The sequence below is a fragment of the Somniosus microcephalus genome, chromosome 28 (genome assembly GCF_052327205.1).
Source record: "Somniosus microcephalus isolate GS21.2 chromosome 28, FLI_Smic_1.0, whole genome shotgun sequence".
Lineage (NCBI taxonomy): Eukaryota > Metazoa > Chordata > Chondrichthyes > Squaliformes > Somniosidae > Somniosus > Somniosus microcephalus.
The window spans coordinates 41447260-41464209 of NC_141014.1; the positions used below are offsets into that span (position 1 = coordinate 41447260).

At 53.1% G+C, this 16950-nt stretch overlaps 1 protein-coding gene across 1 annotated transcript in view; it reads left to right on the forward strand.

Moving 5' to 3' along the window:
* Window positions 1-16711, forward strand: part of LOC147099660 (uncharacterized) — a 41588-nt gene extending 24877 nt beyond the window's left edge. Inside the window, exon 5 of the mRNA XM_085969341.1 lies at window positions 16448-16711. Within this exon, the coding sequence (XP_085825467.1) occupies window positions 16448-16488 (41 nt within the window). The 3' untranslated portion in view covers window positions 16489-16711. The remainder of the gene's footprint in view (window positions 1-16447) is intronic.
* Window positions 16712-16950: the final 239 nt, after the last annotated feature.

Sequence of the window (16950 nt, forward strand, 5' to 3'; positions counted from 1 at the left end):
AGTTCCTGAAGGTGCTGACTCTCACTGGGGTACAGTTCCTGAAGGTGCTGACTCTCTCTGGGGTACAGTTCCTGAAGGTGCTGACTCTCACTGGGGTACAGTTCCTGAAGGTGCTGACTCTCACTGGGGTACAGTTCCTGAAGGTGCTGACTCTCACTGGGGTACAGTTCCTGAAGGTGCTGACTCTCTCTGGGGTACAGTTCCAGAAGATGCTGACTCTCACTGGTGTACAGTTCCTGAAGGTGCTGACTCTCACTGGGGTACAGTTCCCCGGGTGCTAACTCTCACTGGGGTACAGTTCCTGAAGGTGCTGACTCTCACTGGGGTACAGTTCCTGAAGGTGCTGTCTCTCACTGGGGTACAGTTCCACAGACACTGACTCTCACTGGGGTACAGTTCCTGAAGGTGCTGACTCTCACTGGGGTACAGTTCCTGAAGGTGCTTACTCTCACTGGGGTACAGATCCTGAAGGTGCTGACTCTCACTGGGGTACAGTTCCTGAAGGTGCTGATTCTCACTGGGACACAGTTCCTGAAGGTGCTGACTCAAACTAGGGTACAGTTCCTGAAGGTGCTGATTCTCACTGGGACACAGTTCCTGAAGGTGCTGACTCTCACTGGGACACAGTTCCTGAAGGTGCTGACTCTCACTGGGGTACAGTTCCTGAAGGTGCTGACTCTCTCTGGGGTACAGTTCCTGAAGGTGCTGACTCTCACTGGGGTACAGTTCCTGAAGGTGCTGACTCTCTCTGGGGTACAGTTCCTGAAGGTGCTGACTCTCACTGGGGTACAGTTCCTGAAGATGCTGAGTCACACTGGGGTACAGTTCCAGAAGGTGCTGACTCTCACTTGGGTACAGTTCCTGAAGGTGCTGACTCTCACTGGGGTACAGTTCCTGAAGGTGCTGACTCTCACTTGGGTACAGTGGGGTACATTTCCTGAAGGTGCTGGATCTCACTGTGGTACAGTGGGGTACAATTCCTGAAGGTGCTCACTCTCACTGGGGTACAGTTCCTGAAGGTGCTGACTCTCACTGGGGTACAGTTCCTGAAGATGCTGAGTCACACTGGGGTACAGTTCCTGAAGGTGCTGACTCTCACTTGGGTACAGTTCCTGAAGGTGCTGACTCTCACTGGGGTACAGTGGGATACAATTCCTGAAGGTGCTCACTCTCACTGGGGTACAGTTCCTGAAGGTGCTGGATCTCACTGTGGTACAGTGGGGTACAATTCCTGAAGGTGCTGACTCTCACTGGGGCACAGTTCCTGAAGGTGCTGACTCTCACTGGGGTACAGTTCCTGAAGATGCTGACTCTCACTGGGGTACAGTTCCTGAAGGTGCTGACTCTCACTGGGGTACAGTTCCTGAAGGTGCTGACTCTCACTGGGGTACAGTTCCTGAAGGTGCTGACTCTCACTGGGACACAGTTCCTGAAGGTGCTGACTCTCACTGGGGTACAGTTCCTGAAGCTGCTGTCTCTCACTGGGGTACAGTTCCTGAAGATGCTGACTCTCACTGGGGTACAGTTCCTGAAGATGCTGACTCTCACTGGGGTACAGTTCCTGAAGGTGCCGACTCTCACTGGGGTACAGTTCCCCGGGTGCTGACTCTCACTGGGGTACAGTTCCTGAAGGTGCTGACTCTCTCTGGGGTACATTTCCTGAGGGTGCTGACTCTCACTGGGGTACAGTTCCTGAAGGTGCCGACTCTCACTGGGGTACAGTTCCCCGGGTGCTGACTCTCACTGGGGTACAGTTCCTGAAGCTGCTGACTCTCACTGGGGTACAGCTCCATGGCACTTGCCTCAGTACCACTCTGGGTGCTGAATATAATTACTGACCCAAGAGAGGAGGTTAAATTCGCAGGTCAGGCTCACGCAGGAGGAATGGGGATTGGGCGTCTTGCTGGAGAGTGACTGACCAATCGGCTGCTATCCCAGTGGCAGGTCAGCGAAGAGACGAGCAGAGACGAGAAAGAGCTGAATCACAATTTACAATTCACATTGGGACAAGAGCAGGAAATAGATGAATTTAAGGGGAAGCTCGATAAGTAGATGAGGGAGAAAGGAATGGACGGCTACGTTGATAGGGTGAAATGAAGCGGGTGGCAGGAGGTTCGTGTGGAGCATAAACACCGGCACGGACCAGGTGGGCCTAATGGCCTGTTTCCATGCCGTAGATTCTGCGTAATTCGGCACCTTGAGCCTGTTCCGTCATTGAATTAGATCACAGCTGATCTCTCAACTCCATTTACTCGCCTTTGCTCCATATCCCTTGATACAGTGTCAGCTGTGGCTCAGTGGGCCACGCTCTCACCTCTGGGTTCATGAGGGTTGTGGGTTCAAGTCCCACTCCAGAGACTCCCAGTGCAGTGCTGAGGGAGCGCCGCACTGTCGGAGGGGCAGTACTGAGGGAGTGCTGCACTGTCGGAGGGGCAGTACTGAGGGAGCACCGCACTGTCGGAGGGGCAGTGCTGAGGGAGCGCCGCACTGTCGGAGGGGCAGTACTGAGGGAGCGCCGCACTGTCGGAGTGGCAGTACTGAGGGAGTGCTGCACTGTCGGAGGGGCAGTACTGAGGGAGCGCTGCACTGTCGGAGCGGCAGTACTGAGGGAGCGCTGCACTGTCGGAGGGGCAGTACTGAGGGAGTGCCGCACTGTCGGAGGGGCAGTACTGAGGGAGTGCTGCACTGTCGGAGAGGCAGTACTGAGGGAGCGCTGCACTGTCGGAGGGGCAATACTGAGGGAGCGCCGCACTGTCGGAGGGGCAGTACTGAGGGAGCGCCGCTCTGTCAGAGGGGCAGTACTGAGGGAGCGCCACACTGTCAGAGGGGCAGTACTGAGGGAGCGCCGCTCTGTCAGAGGGGCAGTACTGAGGGAGCGCCGCACTGTGGGAGGGGCAGTACTGAGGGAGCGCCGCTCTGTCGGAGGGGCAGTACTGAGGGAGCGCCGCACTGTCGGAGGGGCAGTACTGAGGGAGCGCCGCTCTGTCGGAGGGGCAGTACTGAGGGAGCGCCGCTCTGTCGGAGGGGCAGTACTGAGGGAGCGCCGCTCTGTCGGAGGGGCAGTACTGAGGGAGCGCCGCACTGTCGGAGGGGCAGTACTGAGGGAGCGCTGCACTGTCGGAGGGGCAGTACTGAGGGAGCGCCGCTCTGTCGGAGGGGCAGTACTGAGGGAGCGCCGCACTGTCGGAGGGGCAGTACTGAGGGAGCGCCGCACTGTCGGAGGGGCAGTACCGAGGGAGCGCCGCTCTGTCGGAGGGGCAGTACTGAGGGAGCGCCGCACTGTCGGAGGGGCAGTACTGAGGGAGCGCCGCACTGTCGGAGGGGCAGTACTGAGGGAGCGCCGCACTGTCGGAGGGGCAGTACTGAGGGAGCGCCGCACTGTCGGAGGGGCAGTACTGAGGGAGCGCCGCACTGTCGGAGGGGCAGTACTGAGGGAGCGCCGCACTGTCGGAGGGGCCGTTTTTCAGATGAGGCGTTAAACCGACGCCCCGTCTGCTCTCTCAAGTGAATGTAAAAGATCCCACAGCACTATTTCGAAGAAGAGCAGGGGAGTTCTCCCCGGTGTCCTGGGCCAATATTTATCCCTCAATCAACATCAATAAAACAGGTGATCTGGTCATTATCACATTGCTGTTTGTGGGAGCTTGCTGTGTATAAATTGGCTGCTGCGTTTCCTACATTACAACAGTGACCACACTTCGAAAAGTACTTCATTGGCTGTAAAGTGCTTTGGGACATCCGGTGGTTGTGAAAGGCACTATAAAAATGCAAGACTTTCTTTTGTTTACCCGTACAAAAAACCATTGACTTCAGTCTTGTATAAAAATTCTAATTTGGGGTAAAGCAAATTTTGCTAAGCTCAGAGGAGAATTAGCCATAGTGGACTGGAAACAGCTACTTGAAGGTAAATCAGTGTCAGAGCAGTGGGAGGCATTCAAGAAGGAGATCCGGAGGGTTCAGACCAAATATGTGCCCTTAAAGAAAAAAGGTGTGACTGACAAATCTAGAGACTCCTGGATGTCTAGGGACATGCAGGGTAGGATTAAAGTAACAAAGGGAGGCGTATGACAGATACCGAGGGCTAAATACTCCAGAATCTTTAGAGGAGTACAGAAAGTGCAGGGGTGCAATTAAAAAGGATATTAGGAAAGCAAAGAGAGAGCATGAAAAATTCTTGGCAAGTAAAATCAAGGAAAACTCAAAGATGTTTTATAAATATATTAAGAGTAAGAGGATAACTAAAGAAAGGATAGGGCCCATTAGAGATCATGAGGGTAATCTGTGTGTGGAGGCAGGAGACGTCGGTAGGGTTCTTAATGAATACTTTGCGTCTGTTTTCACAAAGGAGAGGGGCGAAGCAGACATTGCTATCGGGAGGGAGGAGTGTGAAATATTAGATGAAATAAACATAGTGAGAGAGGAAGTTTAGCAGCTTTAAAAGTGGATAAATCCCCAGGCCCGGATGAAATGTATCCCAGGCTGTTAAGCGAAGCAAAAGAGGAAATAGCAGGGGCCCTGACCATCATTTTCCAACCCTCTCTGGCTTCAGGTGTGGTGCCGGAGGACTGGAGGACTGCTAACGTGGTACCATAGAGTCATACAGCACAGAAAGAGGCCCTTCGGCCCATCGCGTCCGCGCCGGCCATCAAGCCCTGACTAATCTAATCCTATTTTCCAGCATTTGGTCCGTAGCCTTGTATGCTATGGCGTTTCAAGTGCTCATCCAAATGCTTCTTGAATGTTGTGAGGGTTCCTGCCTCTACCACCCTTTCAGGCAGTGAGTTCCAGATTCCAACCACCCTCTGGGTGAAAAAAAATTTCCTCAAATCCCCTCTAAACCTCCTGCCCTTACCTTGTATCTATGCCCCCTTGTTATTGACCCCTCTACTAAGGGGAAAAGTTCCTTTCTATCTACCCTATCTATGCCCCTCATAATTTTGTATACCTCAATCAGGTCCCCCCTCAGCCTTCTCTGCTCCAAGGAAAACAACCCCAGCCTGTCCAGTCTTTCTTCATAGCTGAAGCACTCCAGCCCAGGTAACATCCTGGTGAATCTCCTCTGCACCCTCTCCAATGCAATCACATCCCTCCTATAGTGTGGCGACCAGAACTGCACACAGTATTCCAGCTGTGGCCTTACCAGCATTTTGTACAGCTCCATCATAACCTCCCTGCTCTTATATTCTATGCCTCGGCTAATGAAGGCAAGTATCCCATATGCCTTTTTAACCACCTTATCCACCTGTCCTGCTGCCTTCAGGGATCTATGTACATGCACACCAAGGTCCCTCTGATCCTCTGTCCTTCCTAGGATCCTACCATTCATTGTGTATTCCCTTGCCTTGTTAGTCCGTCCAAAATGCATCACCTCACACTTTTCAGGGTTAAATTCCATTTGCCACTGTTCCGCCCATCTGACCAACCCATCTATATCATCCTGTTTAAAAAGGGAGAAAAGGATAGGTCGAGAAATTACAGGCCAGTCAGCCTAACCTCAGTGGTGGGAAAATTATTCGAAGGAATTCTGAAGGACAGGATAAATCTTCATTTAGAAAGACACGGATTAATCAAGGATAGTCAGCACGGATTTGTTAAGAGAAGGTCGTGTCTGACAAACTTGATTGAATTTTTTGAGGAGGTAACAAGGAAGGTAGATGAGGGTAGTGCGTTTGATGTAGTTTATATGGACTTTAGGAAGGCTTTTGATAAGGTTCCACATGGCAGACTGGTCACGAAGTTAAAAGCCCATGGGATCCAGGGCAAAGTGTCAAGTTGGATTCAAAACTGGCTCGGAGACAGGAAGCAGAGGGTAATGGTTGATGGGTGTTTTTTTGATTGGAAGGCTGTTTCCAGTGGGGTTCCGCAGGGCTCAGTACTAGGTCCCTTGCTTTTTGTGGTATATATCAATGATCTAGACTTGAACATAGGGGGTATGATTAAGAAGTTTGCAGATGATACTAAAATCGGCTGTGTGGTTGATACTGAAGAAGGAAGCTGTAGACTGCAGGAAGATATCAATAAATTGGTCAGGTGGGCAGAACAGTGGCAAATGGAATTCAATCCGGAGAAGTGTGAGGTAATGCATTTGGGGAGGGCTAACAAGGAAAGGGAATACACATTAAATGGTAGGACACTGAGTAGTGTAGAGGAATAAAGGCACCTTGGAGTGCATGTCCACAGATCCCTGAAGGTAGCAGGCCAGGTAGATAAGGTGGTTAAGAAAGCATACGGAATACTTGCCTTTATTAGCCATGGCATAGAATACGAGAGCAGGGGGGTTATACTTGAACTGTATAAAACACTAGTTAGGCCTCAGCTAGAGTACTGCGTGCAGTTCTGGTCACCATGTTACAGGAAAGATGTGATTGCACTCGAGAGGGTACAGAGGAGATTTACAGGGATGTTGCCGGGAGTAGAGAATCTTAGCTATGAGGAAAGACTGGATAGGCTGGGTCTGTTTTCCTTGGAACAGAGGAGGCTGAGGGGAGACCTTATTGAGTGTATAAAATTATGAGGGGCCTAGATAAAGTAGATAGAAAGGACCTATTTCCCTTAGCAGAGGGGTCAAAAACCAGGGGGCACAGATTTAAAGTAATTGGTGGAAGGTTTAGAGCGGATTTGAGGGGAAATTTTTTCACCCAGAGGGTTGTGGGGGCCTGGAACTCACTGCCTGAAAGGGTGGTAGAGGCAGGAACCCTAACCACATTTAAAAAGTACTTGGATGTGCACTTGGGATGCTCTAACCTGCAGGGCTACGGACCAAGAGCTGGGAAGTGGGATTAGGCTGGATAGCTCTTTGTTGGCCGGCGTGGACACGATGGGCCGAATGGCCTCCTTCCGTGCTGTAACTTTCTATGATTCTATGATTCTATAAAATTTTGATTGACCCCCAGCCTCAACCTTTGGGCGAGAGAGTTCCAGATTTCAACAACAACAAATTGTATTTATATAGCGCCTTTAACGTAGTAAAATGTCCCAAGATGCTTCACAGGAGCGATTATCAGACAAAATTTGACACCGAGCCACATGAGGAGATATTAGGACAGGTGATCAAAAGCTGGGTCAAAGAGGTCGGTTTTAAGGAGCGTCTTAAAGGAGGAGAGAGAGGCGGAGAGGTTTAGGGAGGGAATTCCAGAGCTCAGGGCCCTGAAGGCACGGCCACCAATGGTGGAGCGATTAAAATTGGGGATGTGCAAGAGGCCGGAATTAGAGGAGCGCAGAGATCTCGGCGGGGTTTGTGGGGCTGGAGGAGGTTACAGAGGTAGGGAGGGGCGAGGCCGTGGAAGGATTTGAAAACAAGGATGAGAATTTTAAAATTGAGTAGTTGCCGGACCGGGAGCCAATGGAAGTCAGCGAGCACCACTATCCTTTGTGTGAAAAAATGCCTCCTGATTGCACTCCCGAACGGCCTCGCTCCCACTGAGGAGCAAACCCTAAATTGGTGCTAACTTCAGCTGTGTCCGTTCCGGCACGCCATCTGCAGCAGGTTAGCATGAAGGCACGAAGGGAGAAGCACATGTGTTTCTGGCAGCTGTGTGGGTGGGCCGGTGATATTCAGGGACTGCTGACTGTTCTGGTGTCATAGGCACCTTCTGACATCAGCACCTTGCAGAGAGATTCGAAAATGCAACGTCGCCATTCATCGGACCTTCGCGGGTCCTGGACAAGCTCCTCGGCATTCCGTGATGTTTAAAGGTCCTGAGTTTAACGCTGGCAGGTTTGCTCTCTATTTTAACACAGCAATCTATTTAGTGAGCTTTAAATTGTCTGCTGTTTACCGAGACTCGCTGGTCTCCGAGTATCACACTGAAAGGCAGGTTGTAACTAATTCAATCCACGTTTTATATAACGATGGATCAACTGGCCTGGATTTAGATTTTCCCGTCAGTTGACATGAACTAACAGACACCCACTCCATCCCTCCCCACACGCTCTCCCTCAGCCTCCATCTCCAAACCCACTCAACTCGAACCCATACCCAAACCACGCTGAGTGCCTGAGCCAAAACTAACAGCGTCGGTGAGAGCTCAGATTGAATCAGTGCTTGTTGCCCACGGCCAGAGTGATTCATCAATGACTGTAACACTCCACACAGAACACAAGCCTCTCATTGCCATCCAGCCACTGAAAGGAGTCTATCATCAGCACTGCGCTGGCTCAGGTCACAGCATCAGACCTTCAGGTAGTTGGTTCTCGTCGGGGACTTAGGGAGTTTCTGGGATTGTCCATGGGCTGGATTCCCTGCACCAGGCTGGGGTCGAACCTGAGCTCCCCACTGACTGAAACCCCCACTGTCCGAAACCCCCACTAACCAAAACCCCCCACTGACCCCCCACTGACCGAAACCCCCACTGACCCCCCGCTGACCGAAACCCCCACTGACCGAAACTCCCACTGACCCCCCACTGACTGAAACCCCCACTGACCCCCCGCTGACCGAAACCCCCACTGACCGAAACTCCCACTGACCCCCCACTGACCGAAACCCCCACTGACCGAAACCCCCCACTGACCAAAACCCCCCACTGACCAAAACCCCCACTGACCCCCCGCTGACCGAAACCCCCACTGACCCCCCGCTGACCGAAACCCCCACTGACCGAAACTCCCACTGACCCCCCACTGACCGAAACCCCCACTGACCGAAACCCCCCACTGACCAAAACCCCCCACTGACCAAAACCCCCACTGACCCCCCACTGACCGAAACCCCCACTGACCCCCCGCTGACCGAAACCCCCACTGACCCCCCGCTGACCGAAACCCCCACTGACCGAAACCCCCACTGACCCCCCGCTGTCCGAAACACCCACTGACCCCCCACTGACTGAAACCCCCACTGACCCCCCGCTGACCGAAACCCCCACTGACCGAAACCACCCACTGACCCCCCGCTGACCGAAACCCCCACTGACCGAAACCCCCACTGACCCCCCGCTGTCCGAAACCCCCACTGACCCCCCACTGACTGAAACCCCCACTGACCCCCCGCTGACCGAAACCCCCACTGACCGAAACCCCCCACTGACCAAAACCCCCCACTGACCGAAACCCCCACTGACCCCCCCACTGACCGAAACCACCCACTGACCGAAACCCCCCACTGACCAAAACCCCCCACTGACCGAAACCCCCCGCTGACCCCCCACTGACCGAAACCCCCACTGACCCCCCACTGACCGAAACCCCCCACTGACCCCCCACTGAGCGAAACCCCCCACTGACCGATACCCCCCACTGACCAAAACCCCCCACTGACTGAAACCCCCCACTGACCCCCCACTGACCGAAACCCCCCACTGACCCCCCACTGACTGAAACCCCCCACTGACCCCCCACTGACCGAAACCCCCCACTGGCCGAAACCACCCACTGACCCCCCACTGACCGAAACCCCCACTGACCCCCCACTGACCGAAACCCCCACTGACCCCCCACTGACCAAAACCCCCCACTGACCCCCCACTGACTGAAACCCCCCACTGACCCCCCACTGACCGAAACCCCCCACTGGCCGAAACCACCCACTGACCCCCCACTGACCGAAACCCCCACTGACCCCCCACTGACCGAAACCCCCCACTGACCGAAACCCCCCGCTGACCCCCCACTGACCGAAACCCCCCACTGACCCCCCACTGGCCAAAACCACCCACTGACCCCCCACTGACCGAAACCCCCCACTGACCCCCCACTGACTGAAACCCCCCACTGACCCCCCACTGGCCAAAACCACCCACTGACCCCCCACTGACCGAAACCCCCCACTGACCCCCCACAGACCGAAACCCCCCACTGACCAAAACCCCTACTGACCGAAACCCCCCACTGACTCCCCACTGACCCCCCACAGACCGAAACCCCCCACTGACCAAAACCCCTACTGACCGAAACCCCCACTGACCGAAACCCCCACTGACCCTCCACTGACCGAAACCCCCACTGACCGAAACCCCGCACTGACCCCCTACTGACCCCCCACTGACCGAAACCCCCACTGACCAAAACCCCCACTGGCCCCCCACAGACCAAAACCCCCACTGACCAAAACCCCCCACTGACCCCCCACTGACCGAAACCCCCCACTGACCCCCCACAGACCGAAACCCCCCACTGACCAAAACCCCTACTGACCGAAACCCCCCACTGACCCCCCACAGACCGAAACCCCCCACTGACCAAAACCCCTACTGACCGAGACCCCCCACTGACCGAAACCCCCCACTGACCCCCACTGACCGAAACCCCCCACTGACCCCCCACAGACCGAAACCCCCCACTGACCCCCACTGACCGAAACCCCCCACTGACCCCCCACTGACCTCCCACTGACCGAAACCCCCCACTGACCCCCCACAGACCGAAACCCCCCACTGACCCCCCACTGTCCCCCACTGACTGAAACCCCCCACTGACCTGAATTCAACAACAACAACTTGCATTTATATAGCGCCTTTAACATAGAAAAACACCACAAGGCGCTTCACAGAAACTGAGCCACACAATGAGATATTAGGGCAGAGCTTGGTCAAAGAGGTCGGTTTTCAGAAGCGTCTTAAAGGAGGAGAGCGAGGCGGAGAGGTTTAGGGAGGGAATTCCAGAGCTCAGGGCCCAGGCATCTGAAGGCACAGCCACCAAAGGTTGAGCGATTATCATTAGGGATGCTCAAGAGGCCAGAATTGGAGGAGCTCAGATATCTCGGGGGGGTTGTGGGGCTGGAGGGGGTTACAGAGATAGGGAGGGGGCGAGGCCATGGAGGGATTTGAAAACAAGGATGAGAATTTTGAAATCGGGGTGTTGCTTAACCAGGAGCCAATGTAGGTCAGCGAGCAGAGGGGCTGATGGGTGAACAGGACTCGGTGCGAGTTAGGACACGGGCGGCCGAGTTTTGGATGACCTCATGTTTTCCTAGGGTAGAACGTGCGAGGCCGGCTAGGAGAGTGTTGGAATAGTCGAGTCTAGAGGTAAGAAAGGCATGGATGAGGGTTTCAGCAGCGGATGAGATGAGGCAGGGGTGGAGACGGGTGATGTTACAGAGGTGGAAATAGGCGGTCTTAGTGATGATCTACTGATCTTAACTCACGACTGATTTTCTCACCAACTGGGCCATTGTCCTGCACTCAAGCATTTGGACTTTCACCGGAGTTTCCCAATAAAAATCATCACCTTCTCTAGAAATGCACCTGGATCAGCTGGTACTGGGATTGCCACAGTCCAATGTGCAGGTCGATCCGGTGAACAACGCGGCATTGGGCTCGTCCTGGAATGATTGACTATCGACGGAGCTAGTCTGGGGCACAGCCTGTAAAATTATAAAACCCGAGAGAGACCGGAGGAGCTGTAAATGTTGCAGACCCGCAGTTTAAGCCCCCCTGGTGGCTCCGTGTGTAAATGCCCTGCCTGGTGTCGGACTGGATCATTCGGACCAGGAGGTCTCCGGCCCCACCCCTGGTCTCTGCTGCATTGGCTGAGGTCAGGAAGGGTCCCAGTTGAGCTGCCACTTCTGGTGTTAGAGAGTGGAGAGATCAGCCAGGATGTGTGTAGGACGCACTTGGTGATGTGGCAGTGAACTGGCCCGTGTTTCTAGTGCAATGATGACTAGAGCAGATCTCCCTGTGTTTTTTTAATTCGTTCATGGGATATGGGCATCGCTGGCAAGACTGGCCTTTATTGCCCATCCCTAATTGCCCTTGAGAAGGTGGTGGTGAGCCGCCTTCTTGAACCGCTGCAGTCCGTGTGGTGAAGGTGCTCCCACAGTGCTGTTGGGGAGGGAGTTCCAGGATTTTGACCCAGCGACGATGAAGGATCGGTCGATATATTTCCAAATCAGGATGGTGTGTGACTTGGAGGGGACAGTGTTCCCATGTGCCTACTGCCCTTAGAGTCATTGGGCAGGATTTTAACTCAGAAGTCGGGTTGGAGGCGGGGCTGCAACTTTCGGGGTTGTAGTCCCGCCTCCATCGAGATGCGGCCAATCCACGCGATTTTAACTTGATTGACCTTGTTGAGGCCGCCCAGCGGGCCCAGCAGGCCAATTAAGGACCACCCGGCAACAGGTGACGTCACAGACTGAAATTTCATCTGTCAAGAGGTTTTGACAGATCAAATATCAGTGTTTCACAGCTGTTTGAAGCTGTCAAACACTGACAGTCTTACTTCTAACCTGAGTCCTTCTCCACAGACTCAGTTAGAAATCTCACCGGCACAGAAAGCTGAAGTCTGTCACTTTTGACAGTTCGCAGCCATTCTGCTTTCTGTGCCGGTGAGATGAGGGACTCCCGAGACCTAAAGGAAGGAAGCCTGAAAAGGTAAGAAATGGTAATTTAAACTTCTTTAATCACTTTAGACACACCAAACACACTTACCTTTGCACTCATGCACCCATCACTCACCGACATCGCGACCCCTCATAGTCCTTCAACCCAACGGCCCGACTCCTCTAACTAGGCGTGGTTTGGAGCCATCAGGAATCCCACACTTCAAGCTTTAAAATAGGGATTAGGCTAAAAACTGCCCGTTAACTACCTGTTAACAGGCAGTTAATTGGCACCAATCCCTTCCCGCCTCGGGTAGGCGGCTCCCAGTGTGGGGCAGGTACCTGCCTCCTTTGAAATTGGCATGGAGGCAGGTTTGGGTGAGGGATGGGGTCGGGACCCCCGATTTCAGGATTTTAACCCCCCGCGCACCTCCAATCCTGACTCCACGACACAATGAAAATCCTGCCCATAGAGTTATACAGCACAGAAAGAGGCCCTTCGGCCCATCGTGTCCGCGCCGGCCATCAAGCCCTGTCTATTCTAATCCCATTTTCCAGCACTTGGTCCGTAGCCTTGTATGCTATGGTGTTTCAAGTGCTCATCTAAATGCTTCTTGAATGTTGTGAGGGTTCCTGCCTCTACCACCCTTTCAGGCAGTGAGTTCCAGATTCCAACCACCCTCTGGGTGAAAACGTTTTTCCTCAAATCCCCTCTAAACCTCCTGCCCCTTACCTTGAAACTATGCCCCCTGGTTATTGACCCCTCTACTAAGGGGAAAAGTTCCTTTCTATCTACCCTATCTATGCCCCTCATAATTTTGTACACCTCAATCAGGTTCCCCCTCAGCCTTCTCTGCTCCAAGGAAAACAACTCCAGCCTGTCCAGTCTTTCTTCATAGCTGAAGCGCTCCAGCCCAGGTAACATCCTGGTGAATCTCCTCTGCACCCTCTCCAATGAAATCACATCCTTCCTATAGTGTGGCGACCAGAACTGCACACAGTATTCCAGCTGTGGCCTAGCCAGCGTTTTGTACAGCTCCATCATAAATAACCTCCCTGCTCTTATAGTCTATGCCTCGGCTAATGAAGGCAAGTATCCCATATGCCTTTTTAACCACCTTATCTACCTGTCCAGCTGCCTTCAGGGATCTATGTACATGCACACCAAGGTCCCTCTGATCCTCTGTCCTTCCTAGGGTCCTACCACTCATTGTGTATTCCCTTGCCTTGTTAGTCCTCCCAAAATGCATCATTTCACACTTTTCAGGGTTAAATTCCACTTGCCACTGTTCTGCCCATCTGACCAACCCGTCTATATCGTCCTGTAGCCTGAGGCTTCCCTCCTCGCTATTTACCATTCCACCAATTTTCGTGTCATCTGCGAACTTACTGATCATACCTCCTACATTCATATCTAAATCATTAATGTACACTACAAACAGCAAAGGGCCCAGCACCGATCCCTGCGGTACACCACTGGACACAGGCTTCCAGTCACAAAAACAAGCTTCGACCATCCTGTGCCTCCTGCCACTAAGCCAATTTTGGATCCAATGTGCCAAATTGCCCTGGATCCCATGGGCTCTTACCTTCTTGACCAGTCTCCCATGTGGGACTTTGTCAAAAGCCTTACTGAAGTCCATGTAGACTATAGCAACTACACTACCCTCATCCACACACCTAGTCACCCCCTCGAAAAATTCAATCAAATTGGTTAGACATAATCTCCCCCTGACAAAGCCATGCTGACTATCCTTGATTAATCCTTGCCTCGCCAAGTGGAGACTAATTCTGTCCCTCAGAATGTTTTCAAATAATTTCCCTACCACTGTTGTTAGGCTCACTGGCCTGTAATTCCCTGGTTTATCCCTACTACCCTTCTTGAATAATGGTACTACGTTAGCTGTTCTCCAGTCCTCTGGCACCTCCCTGTGGCCAGAGAGGTTCTGAAAATTTGTGTCAGAGCTCCTGCAATCTCCTCCCTTGCCTCACACAGCAGCCTGGGATACATCTCGCCTGGGCCTGGGGATTTATCCACTTTTCTTTTAGGTGGTAGAGGTCACGGGTTTGGGAGTTGCTGCCGAAGAAGCCTTGGCGAGTTGCTGCAGTGCATCTTGTAGATGGTACACACTGCAGCCACAGTGCGCCGGTGGTGGAGGGAGTGAATGTTTAAGGTGGTGGATGGGGTGCCAATCAGGCGGGCTGCATTGTCCTGGATGGTGTCGAGCTTCTTGAGTGTTGTTGGAGCCGCACTCATCCAGGCAAGTGGAGAGTATTCCATCACACCCCTTACTTGTGCCTTGTAGATGGTGGAAAGGCTTTGGGGAGTCAGGAGGTGAGACACTCGCCGCAGAATACCCAGCCTCTGACCCGCTCTTGTTGCCACAGTATTTATGTGTCTCCAATGTTGTTCCGTCTGAAAACTATCTCAAGGAGTGACGTTCAAAGGAATGTTTTCACACAGAGGGTTATTAGAACAGGGAATATTTACCACAAGGGGCTATTGAGGCAGAGACTGGAATATTATTGAAAAGGGACTTGGATAAGGATTTGAAAAGAAAGACTCTAAAACGATACAGGGTAAAGGCGGGGAATGGGATCAGCATGCAGCGTCCTAGTTGAAGAAGCCAGCAGGGGCACAATGGCCTTCTTCTGTGCTGTGGTTTTGGTGATTGAGTTACCCGCAGAGCGAAGGCAAAGACTGGGCTTGGCTGCGATGCCTACAGTCTGCGCGCATGAAGAATCAGAGCCCTGGGGCCTTTGCCCCCGGAAGAGGGGGGAGAAAACTGAGGGGGGGGAAGGGGAATTTTTAAAATCTGTTTTAACATAAATCAGAAATGATAAATGTCAAAACCGAGAAGGTTTCTGATCTCAGGCTCTGATGAGGGACAGGAACATTCTCCATCGCCGGCCCCTCACAGACTCCCTCTGTACAAAAACTAAATACTGCGGATGCTGGAAATCTGAAATAAAAACAGAAAATGCTGTAAATACGCAGCAGGTCAGGCAGCATCTGTGGAGAGAGAAACAGAGTTAACGTTTCAGGTCGATGACCCTACTGTGGCTACAAGAGCGGGTCAGAGGCTGGGTATTCTGCGGCGAGTGTCTCACCTCCTGACTCCCCAAAGCCTTTCCACCATCTACAAGGCACAAGTCAGGAGTGTGATGGAATACTCTTCACTTGTCTGGGTGAGTGCAGCTCCAACAACACTCAAGAAGCTCGACACCATCCAGGACAAAGCAGCCCGCTAGATTGGCACCCCATCCACCACCTTAAACATTCACTCCCTCCACCACCGGCGCACCATGGCTGCAGTGTGGACCATGTACAAGATGCACTGCAGCAACTCGCCAAGGCTTCTTCGGCAGCACCTCCCAAACCCGCGACCTCTTCCACCTAGAAGGACAAGGGCAGCAGGCGCATGGGAACACCACCACCTCCAAGTTCCCCTCCAAGTCACACACCATCCTTACTTGGAAATACATCGGCCGTTCCTTCATCGTCGCTGGGTCAAAATCCTGGAACTCCCTCCCTAACAGCACTGTGGGAGTACCTTCACCACACGGACTGCAGCGGTTCAAGAAGGCGGCTCACCACCACCTTCTCAAGGGGCGACTAGGGATGGGCAATAAATGCTGGGCCTTGCCAGCGACACCCACATCCCATGAACAGAGTTGAGGTCCAGATCAGCCCTGATCGTTCCCACATTTCCTACACTTGAAACGTACCTCATTGGCTGTAAAGGGTTTTGGGAGGCCCTGAGGTGGTGAAAGGCACCAATTGAATGGTGGAGCAGGCTCGAGGGGCTGAATGGCCTCCTCCTGTTCCTAATGTTCCTGTATTATATCTCATCACAGTAACAAATCTTTCGGTGCTGATATAGAGGGATGAACACAACTCCCGGCCCAACTCATTCCTGCAGGGAGAACGTTTTGTGAAACTATGTCGAGTTGCAGTGTTTGTGTCTCGGGAGCGACACAGCGGGAATATTCCAGCTCTGGGCGGGACTCGGGAAAGGAAATGTGTGAAATTCTGCTGCACAGTTTCTGCTGTTCTCTAACCTACACATTAACCCTTGTCTGCCCATTGTCCTGCCACTGGTCCCTGGTGTGGCCGCTACACCTGCTCACTGTCCCATGGGTTCCCGCTCGACAAAAGCTGAATTAATTTCTGTTTCTCGTCTCTTCCAGATAAATCCACAAAGGCAAAGAAATCGGGTGGCAAGAACTGAGAAACTCTGAGCCGGCGAGAGACCGGCCACAATCGCTGTTTCTGACTCTCTCAGCTCCTGTTGTTAATAGTTTGTGATTGTTGTGTTGGCTAGAAGGTTTCCCGTGTTTACTGTTTTGCGTCATTTCAAATGTCTGTCCGTCCGTCCGGGGGCCGCGAGCAAGCGCTGTCCAGATTGTGCTCCTTTCGTCCGTGTAAGATGCAATAAATCGATGTTTGTGTGATTGGTGTCCCCATTGTCCTTCTCACAGAATCACAGAAACCCCACAGTGCAGAGAGAGGCCATTTCGGCCCATCGAGCCTGCACCGGCACACATCCCACCCGATCCCCGTATCCCCTACACTAACACACATCCCACCCGATCCCAGTATCCCCTGCACCGACACACATCCCACCCGATCCCTGTATCCCCTGCACCGACACACATCCCACCCGATCCCAGTATCCCCTGCACCGACACAC